Genomic DNA, 14,083 nt, shown 5'->3' with positions numbered 1-14,083 from the left:
AGTGCCACTCACTCCCCCTGCAGCTCCCCCACCAGTGCCTCTCACTCCCCCCCAAAACCCTCTCACCAATGCCCTTCACTCCCCCCAACTGCAGCCCTCATACCAGTATCCCTCACTCCCCCTTGCAATCTCCAATTGATGCCCTCCACATCCCCGTACCAGTATCCCATCACTCCCTCCACAGCACGCCCCACCAGTGCCCTTTACTCCCACACCCACAGCACCTCCATTGGTGCCCCTCACTCCCCCCACAGCTCCTCCACTGATGCCCTTCACTCCTGACTCACAGATCCCCCACCCCCAGTGCTCTTCCCGACTTGCACCCTCCCCACCCAGCTGCTGCCCTTCACTGCCACCCCACAATAGGCGGAGAACTGTATTTGATCATCCCAGGAATCCCCAGAGCCTGCGAACTGGCCTGCGAGGGGGGCATCATGTGTCCCTGTTTCCTGGACCATGAACCCTATTTTTCCAGAGTCAAAGACCAAGCAGGGCAGGAGACCACACCCTGTGTTGCTGTAACAGCTCTTACAGCACCCACCACCAAATACTGAGATACAGCCACCTCTGGGCATGGGGAGTGGCCAGTTTCACCAGGACCCTTCACCTGGAGCTGAGATACAGCCACCTCTGAAGGTCTGTGTTTGGTCACAGAGGGTATGTCTACACTACATGGCTCCGTTGATGGAGCCATGTAGTGTAGATATACCCAGAGGGACAACTCGCCTAGGCTGAGATGTGGCCACAGATGGGGCAGGACAGCTGGTTACACAGGGAACCCTCACCCAGGGCTGAGATGCAGCCACCTCTGGGGCACAAGGGGACCCCTCGCCTGGAGCTGGAATGTGGCCCTCTCTGGAGTGGGTGGTTGGTCACATAGGGACCCCTCCCCCAGCACTGAGATGCAGTTACTTGTGGGGCGGGAGGGATGGTTACACAGGGACACCTGGCCTGGCACTTATACATGGCCACCTGTGGGGTGGGGCATCTGGTTACAAGAGAACCTCCCGGTTGGAGCTGAGATGTGGCATCTTAGTGCTGGGAAGTCGTTTACACAGGAATATCTTGTCAGGCACTGAGGTTCCGTCTAGGCGACGTGGGTTTTCCGTGATATCCTGGAAAAACTCTGCTGCATCCAGGGAATGTGTCTGCTCTTCCGCTTTTTTTTTTTCAGAAGAGCACATACACTCTTTCAGAAGCCCTGTCTTCCTCATTCTATGGGCTCTTCCAAAATAGGTTTTTCTGAAATTTGGCCCACTGTGGATGGGCCAAATTTTGGAAAAGCCTCTTCCAACAAAACTATCAGAAAAAGGTATGCAAATTGCAGAGTGCAATTTGCATACCCTTTTCTAATAAAACATTGTAGTCTAAAAGTAGCCTGAGATGTGGGGGTGGCTGGTTATCTGGGGCTGAGATGTGGCCACCTGTGGGATGGAACTGTCATAAGAATGGTCAGACTGGGTCAGACCAAAGGTCCATCTAGCCCAGGATCATATCTTCCAATAGTGGCCAGTGGCAGGTGCCCCAGAGGGAATGAATAGAACAGGGAATCATCAAGTGATTCAGCCCTTGTTGCCCATTCCCAGCTTCTGGCAAATAGAGGCTAGGGACACTGGCTAATAAGTATGCTCCATGATTTTATCTGACTCTTTTCTGATCCCTGTTAAAGTCCTGAGCTTCACAACATCCAGTGGCAAGGAGTTCCACAGATTGACTATGTGTTGTGTGAAGAAATACTTCCTTTTGTTTGTTTTAAACCTGCTACCTATTAATTTCATTTGGTGACCCCTCATTCAGTCTCATGTTGTGAGAACAAGTAGATAACTTTTCCTTATTCACTTTCTTCACACCAGTGGATTTTATAAATCTCTATCATATCCCACCTTAGTCTCCTCTTTTCTGTCAGTTACACAGTAACCTCTCATTTAGCACTGAGATGCAGTCACCTCATGAGTGGGGTGGCCGGTTACACAGGAACAACTCTCCCAGCACTGAGATGTTGCCACTTCTGGGGCAGAGGAGGGGGTTACACATGGCCACTTTGCTTGGGACTGAGATGTGGCTACCTCTGGAGTGGGGCAGCCTGTTACACAGGGACACCTCCATGGTGGTGAGAGGCAGCCACTTCTAGGGCATAACAGATGGTTACCAGGGGGCCAACTCTTGTGTGGGGTGGCCTATTACACAGGAACTCCTCGCCCAGCGCTAAGATGCAGCCACCTCTGGGGTGGGGTGGCTGATTTCACAAGGACCTCTTGCCTGGTGTTGGGATGCAGCCACCTCTGGGGTGGGATGGCCAGTTGCATAAGGTCCCCTTACCTGAGTAAGTTTCTGTCTCCTAGAATCTAGGTGGGCTTGGCATGGCCAGTGGCATGGAGGGGAGGTGCTTTCCCCTCATTCACCAGCAGGAGGAAGCAGCATCTTTCAAGCTTGTGACAATTTCCTGCTGGTGTATGTGTGTAAAAACAAGGCAGAGTCCTGTGGTACCTTAAGTACTAACAGATTTATGTGGGCATCAGCTTTCATGGGTAGAGCCCACTTCATGAGGTGCATAGAATGGAAAAATAGAGGCAGGGATATATACAGATGAACTAGCACATCAAAAGAAGGGAGTTTGGGTACTCTACACAACCTGCTTATTTTGGAATAACTGTACAGTGTAGACTCATCCTTCGTTATCAAGTGTAAGACCAGTGTTAAAGAGGCCAGTTCAGTCTGGGTTGATGTGCTCAGTCCCAGCAGCTGATGGGGAAGCTGTGAATATGGAGGGAGAAAATTGCCTTTGTAGTAGGAGAACCATTCTAAGTCCTTATTCACTTCTAATTTGATCCTTACATTTGCAAATGAATTTTGCAGCTGTGCTGTTTCTCTTTGTAGTCTGCTTCTGCAGTTTTTTTGGTAGAAGGATGCTACTTTTAAATCTGTTACTGAGCATCCAGGGAGATTAACATATTCTAAGGGTTTTTGTATGTTACCTTGCTTTGTGATCCATTTGAGTCCATTTAACCTTTGGCACATTTGTGTAGATGTATGGACAGAGTTGGCAACAGGGTTTGTTGCAGGGATAAGTTCTTGTGTTAAGGGGCCAGGCAAAATGCAGGAGGGAAGGGGTTAGCAGGGCAGTGGCAGGGAAGGGGTTAACGGGGCCAGGGCTGTTATCGAGGGGAAGGGAACCACCAGGCCCTGCACCCCCATCCACAGCCAGATGTGACTCAGATGGCAGGTAGAAGAGAAGATTTATTAGGTGACAGGGACACAGCACAGAACAGACTTGTCAGCACAGGAACCAGAAGCAGCCAGCACCATCCATCTGGGGAGAGGAGGCTCAGAGCCAAGGGCTCCCATTCCCTTCCTAGCACCCCAAGCCAGCGAGACTCGCTCACACCCTCAGCAGCCTGTATCAGCCCTGTAGTCTGACGCGCCTCCAGCTTTTGGTCGGCTTCTTCGGACAAAGGGCGTGACCTGGTCACACCCCCGTCCCAGGCTCAGGTTGCAGAAAGTATCAGCTATTGTGTTCGTGGGGGAGGCTGTCACCGAAATTCCCATCGTCTAGATATTGGTGTAGTGCCCAGAGAAACTGAGGCACACGAGGGCTTAGTACAGCACAGTAGAAATCACGTGCAACAAAGCAATCGGGTGACTACAATCTCCACTTTGTTACAGGGGTTGTGGCAGTGAAGGGGCTAATGGGGCGGGGGGGCTGCAGCAGGGAAGGGGTAACGGGGTGGGGGTTGCGGCAGGGAGAGTGTTAAAGGGGCGGGGAGAGGGGGCAGGCCGAGGCGGTGCTGGGGGCGGGGAGATGCAGCGGGACGCTTGCCGCGGGGCGGGCAGGCCGGGGCGCTGCAGCACTGAAGGGAAGAGAAAGGAAAGGAAGGGGCGGGGCGGGAATGGGGCGCTGCAGCAGGAAGGGGTTAACGGGGCGGGGGGGGAGCAGTCAGCTGGTCGGGGCGGGGGCCGGACTTCCTGGAGCGGGGACTTGTCAACAGGCGGCGGCGCTGGCCGGAGTTGGGGCGGGGGGTGCTCCCCGGGCACAGAAGAGAGAATCCAGACCCCCTGCCGGAAAAGTGCGCCCTCCACCCCTGGGCACCTTGCAGCCCCCCCTGCCCCCCAGCACGCGCCCAACTTAAGGGAACTTTCCAGTGCTGCCCCCAGCACGGTGGGGGCCTAGGGGCTGGGATGCCAGCAGCCCCCCCCCAAACCGCCCCCCTTCCTGGGAGTGTGCTCCTCATGACCTGTAACCTGCCCCAGGACCCTTGACCTCCAGGCGAGCTAGCACCCCAGGGGCTGCCCTGCCTGCCCCTGGTGGTGCCCCCTTTGCCCAGCTGCCCGCAGGCATGTCACCGCCCCGAGAGCCTGGTGCTGGCCCGGTGCTGCCTAGGCCCCGCTGAGCTGGCGCGGGAGCAGGACCATGAGCAGAAAGAAGAGCAGTTTCCAGATCACCAGCATCACCACTGAGTACGAACAGCAGGAGGCGCCACCCGCCATGGAGCTGCCAGAGGATGCAACCGTGCCCAGAAACGGGCCCTCGGTGCCACCCGGCAGCACCGCTGCCTCCCGCTTCCGGGTGGTGAAGCTGGACCAGGGCCTTGGGGAGCCATATAAACGGGGACGCTGGACCTGCCTGGATTTCTACGACCGGGACCCGGAGCACCAGGTGGTGGGGCGGCTCCTGGCCGCTGCCCGGCACCCGCAGTCTCTTGACTCCCGCCTGGAGCTTGCTGGGTTGGCCCCCAAGCCCCATGGCTACTTCAGCCCCCCGCTGGCGCGTTGGGGCGGACATGGCCACTCCCAGGGCACAGCCTGGCCCACGCTGCCTGGCGAGCACCTGCCCCGCTCGCTGGGAGGTGGGGAGAGAACTCCAGGGGGCAGAGCTCAGAGTGATGGGGCCAGTGCTGAGCCTGGGGAATCGGGCGTGGGGGTGGAAGAGCTGCTGCTGCCCCAGAGCCTCGCTCAGCGCATCCGGAGGGAGGTGGAGGAGAGGCACAAGGTAAAGGGGGCCAGATGCCTGGGTTTCATGGGACCACGGAGACCCACGTGGTAGCAGGCCACCCCACAGGCCCATCTAACCTTGTATCTGGCCCTTTGCATCAGCCTGTGGGCTAGTCCAGTCTTGACTCTACCTGCCCCTCGCCGATCAGATCCCCAGTGGAAATCCTGCAGTAGGTAGTCCTGTGGGTTAATTCTGAACCATATTAGGAGCCATGTCTCCCCTGCACCAGATAGGTGGGGTCTCCACTAGGATACCCTCCCCAGAGGGTAGGGGGATTGACAAGCATTTGGTGAGGAGGTGGAGGGTTGTTGGTGCGCATGGGGTAGTAAACGGGTGGTGGCTGGAGAGGGAGGAGATAGCAGTGGTGGGACAGCTCCTTGCACACCTGGCTCCATCTCTTCCCTTTGGACCTGCAATCACCCTGATTCCAATGACCTCCTACCACTTGGGGCTGCATCAGCCTGCAGAACTCCCCACCACTGGATGCTGGCTGGGCTGACAGTTCGGCTGGGGGTAATGGAAGTTAATGGGGTAAGGTTTGAGGGCCACCTTCTCCTGTGCTGTGATATAGTGAGGTGCATTGCAGAAATTTCCTCTGAAAGCATCTGGCATTGGAGGTGGGTTCAGGCCGACTGGGCCATGGGTCTGATGGAGGAACCCCTAGCCAGTTCAGCCCCACAAAGTAGAGGCAGACCCACAGATATCTCATGAATCTAACCTTTTGTCCCAGAGAGACATTCCTTCAGCAGGATGTATGGTCCAGGGAAGGGGGGTCAGGTTCTGGGCCCTGACACCTCCCCGGCTGCCTCCTCCTTTCTCATCACCATGACGGAAAAGGGGTGATTTTCATCTGCCCACTGCCCCCCAGGCTCTGGTGGGCAGGGAAAGAATGGAAGGAACCCAGGCATTCAGGCCCCATTGCAGCTGCCCAATGCTGTCCTTGGGATGCGGAGCCATTGGCAGCATCCACTGAAGCATGTGGGGGCAAGGGAGGATGCCTGGGTCCCTTCTGCTCCACCTTGTTCATTGGCCTCTCTCCATTATGATGTCTCCTCTACAGGTTCCACTGCGAAGCTCCCGCCCCTCCTCCCCAGCCCTCCCCTTGTTTCGGGAAGGGAGCCCTGTTCGAAAAGCGTCGGACCCTTTTGGTGCACGTCTCAGCCTGGCCCGATCTATGTTTGCCATGGGGGGACACCAGGACAGCGATGATGACAGGTGAGGTGGGACTTCCTGCCCAGTGTGCCTGGTGGAGGGTGGGACTTCCTGTTTTGCCAGTGAATGGTCGGGGGAGGGGGAGTGCTGGGACGATTGGTGAAGGGGCTGCCATGTGGTGGAGCAGTATGCGGGGACTGAATGGGACAGAGGGAGATGCAAGCAGTAGAAGAGGAAGGAAGCTGGGGGAGGGGAAGTTGCATTTGAATGGCTGGCAGCGGATGTGACTCAGTTGTATTGCCTGCACTGGGGAAGTTGGGGGCAGGATCCTGGCAGTGGGAGAGGGGATGGTGTGGGGCCCACAGGCCTGGGGGGAGGAACAGGGAGGGATCCTGGCAATGGGCCAGGCTGGCGGCAGGCCTGTGTGTGTGTGTGCTTGTGTAAATCATAGAAATACTCCAATAGCAAACCATTGCCACGTTCCTTCTAGTAGACTCTACAATAACAAACTACAGGTTGAACCTCTCTAGTCCTGCACTTTTGGGACCTGACTGGTGCCGAACCAGAGAATTTTCCAAACAATAGGAGGTCAATATTATCTAGCAGCATCACCAACACTTCCCCTGCTTACTGGGCTCTTAGAAGATATTTAGAGGCAAATTAGAACTAAATAACAGCACCGAACACAGAGAGCCAGGACTGGTGGCTGTAAATAAACTGTATGGGACTGTGGGAAACTTGGCCACACGCATAAGAGGACATCTGACTAACTAAAATCATGCCTGATTAGAGAGTGCCAGACTAGAGAGGTTCAACCTGTAATGCTTTCCAAGCCCCCAGTAATAACAAGGTGGCCTATGTAGCTCTGAAGTTTCTAGAGAACCTACTATAACAAACTGGCTGGTCCCAATCCTTCCCAGAAATCCTACTTTAACAAAGTATCAGAGGTAGCCGTGTTAGTCTGAATCTGTAAAAGCGGCGAGGAGTCCTGTAGCACCTTATAAACTAACCAAAGTGTAAGAGCATAAGCTTTCGTGGGCAAAGACCCACTTCGTCAGATGCATGTTGGTCTTTGCCCACGAAAGCTTGTGCTCCTACACTTCTGTTAGTCTATAAGGTGCCACAGGACTCCTCACTGCTTTTACTAGAACAAAGTAGCTTTCACATCTCACTTCCAGCTGCCACCTTGGGGAAGGGGGCATGATGGTGGCAGCCAATGGTATCCTATTTCAGAGGGACCTCCATTACCTGGATATTAGCTTTCCCTCCCCTGACCTCCTGTCACAGCACCCACTAACCTTGCAGTTTGTACCTGGCTAAATCCCTCTCCAATTTGTTTTTGTAGGGCCTACACAAACACAGCTGACATTGCTGTTCTGTATCTACATTCCCTTTGTATTCCCCCCTTGCCAAAGGCTACTGGGGCAGGTGCAGGGGAGTTTTTGTAGGGCCTCTGTCAATAAACAGCCTCGCATCCTCTTCAGGGGTTTGATCTGCATCTGTCTGACTCGGGGGTAAGATGGGAAACCAGGGATTGCTTCCCTCACAACTCAGACTAGCCCCCTCCCTTATCCCATCTGCACAGGGGCTGTGGGTCAGGAATTAGGGGCAGCAGCAGAGCTGGGGGAGCCCAGGGCTGGGCTGGCAGGGGCTGCGGGTCAGGAGTGAGGGGCACCTACAGAAGCCCATTCCCCTCCTGGACAGACTGCCAGGAGCCCAGCTGGTGGCTGCTATCTCACCACTAGGGGGCAAAGTATTCTTAAACTTTCCTAGCATGGGACCATGAGATTAAAGAGGAGGAGTCAGGACTCCTGGGTTCTCTCCTTAACTGGGGCAGGGGTGTGTGGGGAGGGGGGGAGCAGGGGCTGGTGGATTAGAGCAGGAGGGCTGGGAGCCAGGACTCCTGGGTTCTGTTCCCAGAGTAGATGTCTGCTGGGGGTGTGTTATCTAATTGCTGTCGTTCTGGTTTCCATTGTTACCCCCATGTGTCCTGCCGCCCACCATGGGAGTTACAACCCTCAAAAAGCCATCTTTGCCCCCCCTCAATGTCCTGGTCATCTGTGGGCATTCTCCATCCCTCACCCGATGTATGTACCTCTCCACCTATGAGATGGGAGCATGGGCCCTGCCCCCCCCCGAGGGGGCGCCAGCTCCTCTCCAGCCCCAGGACAGGGACTGGCTGGCCCGGGCCAGGCCATGTGACACTGAATGGGGAGAGGTGTATTCTTAGGTGTTGTGGCTGCGTCTGAGAAGAGGGAAGGGGGGACACCATGGGAGAGTTATGAGGAGGGCTTCTTTCCTCTCAGGGTCTGTCACTTGCTCTCCAGCCAGCTGGGCCTGGTGCCAGGCTCTCCAGCTGGGCTGTGCCCTCACTCCAGGGAAGGGGGGCGGTGCCTGGCCAATGGGAGTGAATGAGTGGGGCTGGGCAGCGCTGGCTGGCAGCAAACAGCTGGGCTGTTGTACCAGAGCAGCGGCATCCGTCTCCCTTGCCCCATGTTCCCAGGGGCTGTGTGGCCAGGACCCTGGAACTGAGGTGAAGGAAGCAGGGCTCTGTGGGTCCCAGCAGAGCAGGGAATCGGGGGTCTGAACTTGGCTGATCCCAAAGGAGCAGGCCCCATGGCCCGGGAGCCGCAGGGCATCTCGGTCAAGTCAAGGGTGAGCTCCTTCGAGGCATGGGGTGAGCCTCGCGGCTGTGGCTGCTGCTCCCTCCCGGATACTGGGGACCCTGCCCACTCCCGGCGCCGTGGCTGCTCCTCCCCTGTCCCCTCTCGGGGCTCGTCTCCTGCCCGGGCCAAGCCAGGGCCCCAGAGTTGGGGGCGGCCGGGCGCCGCACACCGAGACATGGACAAAACCCTGCTCTCTCTGCTGCTTATCTTCCACAGGTACCAAGGGGCAGGCTGGGGGCTGCACCTCAGGGGGCAGGGTCATACAGGGCTGCCTGCATCTTGTGGGGAGGGGTGTCAGGGTGTATTTTGGGGGAAGGCTGGAGATTGGTTGAATTTGTGGTGATTTGGAAGGTTCTGGGAATTGGGGTGAGTTTATGGTGTTGCGAGACACATCAGGATGAACCTAGGGGTGCCAGCTCTGCACTGAGTTAATATTTGTAATGTTCAGGGTGGGGTGCCAGAGGGATATGAGCACAGATTAAGGGGTGACTGGAGGGCTTTAGGGCTGAATAGGGGCAAATTTGTGGTGTCTAATAACAGGACCTTGTCCCCCATTGGTACCTGGTTAGGGCACGAAAGCTAAATTTGGGAGCTGGTTCCCAGTGGAGGATTGAGACAGGGCCATGGTATAAAGTGCAGGACAGTTTGGGATGTTAGGGTTCCATTTCGGGTTGAAGGTCAGGAGTGAGGGCACTGGCAGGGCTAGGAGACCCAGGGCTAGGGGGGCAGGGGCTGTGGGTCAGGAGTGAGGGGCACTGGCAGGGCTGAGGGGAGCCCAGGGCTGGGCTAACAGGGGCTGTGGGTTGGAAGTGAGGGGCACTGGCCCTGTTCTGTGTCTCAGTCCATGTCTCTCTGTCCCCCAGTGGCTCGGGCAGCAGCATGATCGCCATCGATAACAAGATCGAGCAAGCCATGGTGAGTAATAGGAAACAACCCCCCCCAAGAGAGGACTCCTGGGTTCTCTCCCCAGCTCTGCCAGTGGAGAGGGGTGGGGGCTGGTGGGTCAGAGCAGGGGGACTGGGAGCCAGGACTCCTGGGTCCTGTCTAAGGATGTTAAATGGTTACTCAGTAAGCCTCACCCTGGATGCTTACTGGGTAATGGTTAACCGTTACCTAGGAGCAGCCTCCTGCCTCGTGTAGGGCCAGAGGTAGCAGCAGGGAGAGGGGGGCTGCCACTTCCGGTCCCATGCAAAGATGCCAACTCCCAGCCTGCGAGCGAGAGCCAGCAGCCCAGTGCGGGTTCAGAAGCAGCTCGGCTGGAGCAGCCCCTGCCTACGAAACAGCACCTGTTCCAGCGCAACCCCATTTAATGAGTGAACTGGTTAAACATTAAGTTTAACTGGTTAACTAATTAAACAGGATTGTACATCCCTAGTCCTATCCTGTCTGGGTGGGGCATGACTCTGGGGTTGGGGTGGGATGCCCGCGTCTCTCCTTGCTGAGCCTTTCACTGCTTCAGGACCTGGTGAAGACCCACCTGATGTTTGCAGTGCGGGAGGAGGTGGAGGTGCTGCGGGAGCAGATCAAGGACCTGGCCGAGCGCAACGCAGCCCTGGAATGGGAGAACAGGCTGCTCCGCTCCCTGGCCAGCCCTGAGCAGCTGGCCCAGCTCCACGCCCAGCTTCGTGGCCCCACCGCCTGACCCGACCCGGGGCACTGATGATGCGCTACAGTCCCGCACATGTGAAGGAAGCTTGCAGGGCCTAGCCAGACATGGAGGGGCCACTAACAACACGTGCCTTGGGGAGGGGATGGAGCCAGGACTCCTGAGTTCAAGTTCTCAGCTCTGGGAGGAGAGTGGGGGATGGTGGGTACAGCAGATAGTGGGGCTGGGAGCCCAGACTCTGGGGTTCTCTCCATAGCTATGGGAGGGGAGTGGGGATGGTGGTTAGAGCAAGGGGAGCTGAGAGTGGGAGGACTCCTGGCTCAGGGAAAGAGGCCGTCTACTCAGAGTGGGGGCTATAATTTAGTGTGGGTGGGACTGGGGAGGACCTGTCTCAAGCAGAGGGTGTGGAGTGACCAGGGCAGGGGTGACACCCCCCCAGGACTGTCTGGGGGGTGGCCATGTGAGCAAAGAAGATGGGGCCCGGAGTGGAGCGGGGAGCCCCCTGAGGCAGTGGAAGGGAGGGGACGGGATGGTGGTGGCAATAAGATTTGTAATAAAGAACCTTTCGCAGTGTTTCAGGTTATTAAAATATCAACGTCAGGAATGAAGCCTGCAAGTGTGAGTGGGTGTGAGGGGTTGCCGTACAGGGAGGGTGGGGCCTACCAGGGGGTGGTTGGGCATTAGAGGCGCCATCTGACATTCCAGCCAGGATGCCTCTTAGTCAGGAAATGCCCCCGCTCTACCCTTGGGGCCCAGAACCCCAAAATCCTGTCTTGGCTGGCTCTGTCCTGCCCCCCTGTGTCCTCAACGGTATCAGCTGGGCACAGGGACAAATTGTCACAGAGGGAGAATCCAACAGGCCCTGGATGTATTCCCACTTGCTGTCTTAAACTGCTCTGCAGGTAACCCGCTGCCCTGCCCCAGAGGTGGCTGCATCTCAGTATTGGGCGAGGGGTCCCTGAGTAGCTAGCTGCCCTGCCCCAGAGGTGGCTGCATCTCAGCACCGGGCGAGGGGTCCCTGTATAACCAGCTGCGGCGGCACAGTTTGTTTGTTTGAAGGCGGGGGAACAAAGACATTTGTTCTGTTCCCTTCCCCCCCCCCCCGCCCCGCTTCTCTCCCTTCCCCCACAGCCACACTGTTCCAGCTCAGGCTGGACAATGCATGCTTACCAGCAGCTGTCCTGGGGTGGAGTGGAGGAGGCAGCAAAGAAAGAGCAGCTTGTTATTGGTGCTGGGGAGAGGCCAAGCCTCAGCTGGGTGCCCACAGGCTGGTGGGGAGAGGGACTGGATTCCCCCCAGGCCTGGTTTCTGCAGTCACTGAGCATCTTTGGAACAACAGTGGGGGGTGGGAGGGGAAATTGGAGAGAAAGTCCAAGAGGTTCCTCTCCCTTGACTGCTCAGCTCTTGCTCTGGATCCTCCCCCCTGCACAGGGAAACATGGCCCCCACATACCCACTTTCAGGGATTGGCCAACAGGGGCTGCAGGTCGGGAGTGAGGGGCACCAACAGGGCGGGGGGGGGGAGCCCAGGGCTGGGCTGGCAGGGGCTGCGGGTTGGGCGTGAGGGGCACAGAAGACAGTCCATGGCAGAAGAAAATTTAACACAGAAATGCCCTCTCGTGGTGCCTCTGAGGCAAAGTACCAGCCAGGCTCAGCCTCATCCCTGAGGAACTGATCCACCCCTCCCGAAGCGGAGGAGCGAACCCAGGAATCCTGGCTATCAGCCCTAAGGGCTGGGGTGTGTTAGGGTGTTTGGTTTTCATGTTCCTCACCCTGGCTGGCACATTCTGCAGTCACTGAGTCAATAGAAGGGGGCGACAGACAGATAGAGACTGAGACCAGAGTGACAAAACCCAGTGTCCCTCGCTTCCAAGCTGCAGCCTCTGCTAGCTCAGCCCTGTTTGCCCCTCACTCCTGACCTGCAACCCCCTTGGATGGCTGTGTTCTCTCCCCTGCCCCCGCTCCACCGCCTCACAATGGGAAGCTGGAACCTCTGGGCCCTGGGCCATGAACCCAACCCAGCCCAGCCATGTGGGTGCAAGGGGTACTCGTGGTCCTGCTGTCGAGAGTCTCCGAGCCCAGCTGTGCACAGCCTCTGCGCTGCCGGGTTGGGGAGAGGCTGCTGGTGCCCCACCCAGGGGGTGCACTGGCTCAGCCAACCCGAGGCTGTTGTCCCTGTGTCCCACTGCACTGGGTGCGGCTGGCAGCTGTGGCAGCAGGCCTGACCCTTGGCCTGCTCTGGATTCGGTGCCGGCGGGTGAGACCCTGCCTCCCAACTGGGATCTTTCCCAGAATGCTCTGGGGTGGGCCAAGGGGAACCCCCCACGAGCCCTGAACTTGCCCCTTTCCCAGAATACGCTGGGGCGTGGGTGGCAGAACTATGTCCCCGTCCCCGTCCCCGTCCCCCCCAGCTCACCCTGTCTCTTTCTCCCTGCCCAGGCCCTTGCCCCAGCAGCCGCCCCCCAGGACCCAGGACGCCCCGAGGCTGCCCTGCTACGTGACATCTCCAGGCTCTTGTGCATTATCCATGCCCAGTTACAGCAGCTTGCAAGGACAGAGAGGGGACATGTGCCCCAGCTCCCCATCCACCCAGTGCTCCATGCTGACCACTAGCAGGGGACTAGGGTCGGGCTCTGAGCATGGCAATCAGCATCCACATGTGCCCTTCCCCCTCTGCCAGGGGGCTGTGGTAAGAAAGGGCAGGAGCCTTAGCCTGTGGCATTGTGGGAGATTGCGGGGATCTGTCTCCCATCTTACAGCATGTCTGTGCACAGGACATGAGAATAAACATGTCTAGAACCTCTGCAGGCGGTGTCAGTGACAATGGTGTCGTGGGGGCTCCCTTCCCCCCCCCCCACAGTGTTCCTCCCATTAACTTCCCCTGCCCCCAGCCAGTTCCCTTCTGGTGATTCCCTTCCCCCTGTGCTCCCCTCTCCCAAACAGGGCTCCCAATTGCCCTACCACCCAGTGCCTACCCTTCCCTGTGCAATACCCCACACCCCTCCCTGCCCTAGCTGTGCCCCCCACCTCTGGCCCAGACATGAGCCTCTGAGTGCTGAAGAGGACAGGAGATCATGGGCCTTTTGGGCAGGAGGAGAACCAGCTCTCCCACAATGTCCCAGGTGGGGAACTACCTCTCCCAGTGCCCCATGGGGGGGATAGAACTACCCCTCCCAAAGTGCCTCACGGGGGGGATAGAACTACCTTTCCCACAATGCCCCATGGTGGGGTGGGGGAACTACCTCTCTCACAATGACCTGTGTGGGGAAGGGAACTTTGTCTTCCCAAGCAGATGTGCCCCCCCTAGCCGCTCCCTGTCCTGGCTCAGGGCATTGGCCACAATGAAGTGAATAAATCCCTCCTTCTTCACAACACTCTCCAGAAGTGGTTGCATGGAATGGGGATCATCCTAGTGGCCATAGCACCAGAGCCATGGGAGGCAGGTTAGTATAATTTTTGGTGGTGCCCCCATTAGCCACGCCTGTCACCCCTGTCTGGCGCGCAGTGTGCATGGGGCCAGCCTGCCGCGGTAGGGGCTGCAGACGCACCATTACAATTCCTCTTCTCCTTCGGGGATGCTCTGGGGCCTGGGGGAAGAGCAATATTCAGAGCTGGGGGAGAGACCCAGTTCCAAATATTGGTGGAGCACGGCCCCCGGCTCTAAATATTG

The 14,083-nt window shown here is 57.5% G+C and overlaps 1 protein-coding gene across 2 annotated transcripts; it reads left to right on the top strand.

The window, feature by feature from the left end:
- Positions 1–3,910: 3,910 nt before the first annotated feature.
- TSC22D4 (TSC22 domain family member 4) lies at positions 3,911–13,237 on the top strand. Of its 2 annotated transcripts, none has more exons than XM_089772812.1 (4): positions 3,911–4,987; positions 6,051–6,205; positions 9,672–9,723; positions 12,853–13,237. In XM_089772812.1, exons 1-4 carry the CDS (start codon positions 4,409–4,411, stop codon positions 13,024–13,026), a joined length of 960 nt encoding a protein of 319 aa, XP_089628938.1. In that variant the 5' UTR covers positions 3,911–4,408; the 3' UTR covers positions 13,027–13,237. The 2 variants fall into 2 exon arrangements, with proteins under 2 accessions (XP_089628938.1, XP_025036226.2); XM_025180441.3 differs by lacking the exon at positions 12,853–13,237 and adding an exon at positions 10,268–11,018 and having other exon boundaries at positions 3,930–4,987.
- Positions 13,238–14,083: the final 846 nt, after the last annotated feature.

Source organism: Pelodiscus sinensis, chromosome 22 (genome assembly GCF_052426305.1).
Source record: "Pelodiscus sinensis isolate ZL-2025 chromosome 22, ASM5242630v1, whole genome shotgun sequence".
Lineage (NCBI taxonomy): Eukaryota > Metazoa > Chordata > Testudines > Trionychidae > Pelodiscus > Pelodiscus sinensis.
The sequence above is the reverse complement of the archived record's forward strand: the minus strand, read 5'-3'. Positions and strand labels throughout refer to the sequence as shown.

What these genes read in the sequence shown, in the direction of transcription:
- TSC22D4 (XM_025180441.3), top strand. Translation starts at nt 4,409, where the DNA reads ATGAGCAGAAAGAAGAGCAGTTTCCAGATCACCAGCATCACCACTGAG. An exon ending in AGGTGGAGGAGAGGCACAAG is followed by an intron (nt 4,988 to 6,050) that starts GTAAAGGGGGCC and finishes TCTCCTCTACAG; the next exon opens with GTTCCACTGCGAAGCTCCCG. An exon ending in CAGGACAGCGATGATGACAG is followed by an intron (nt 6,206 to 9,671) that starts GTGAGGTGGGAC and finishes TCTGTCCCCCAG; the next exon opens with TGGCTCGGGCAGCAGCATGA.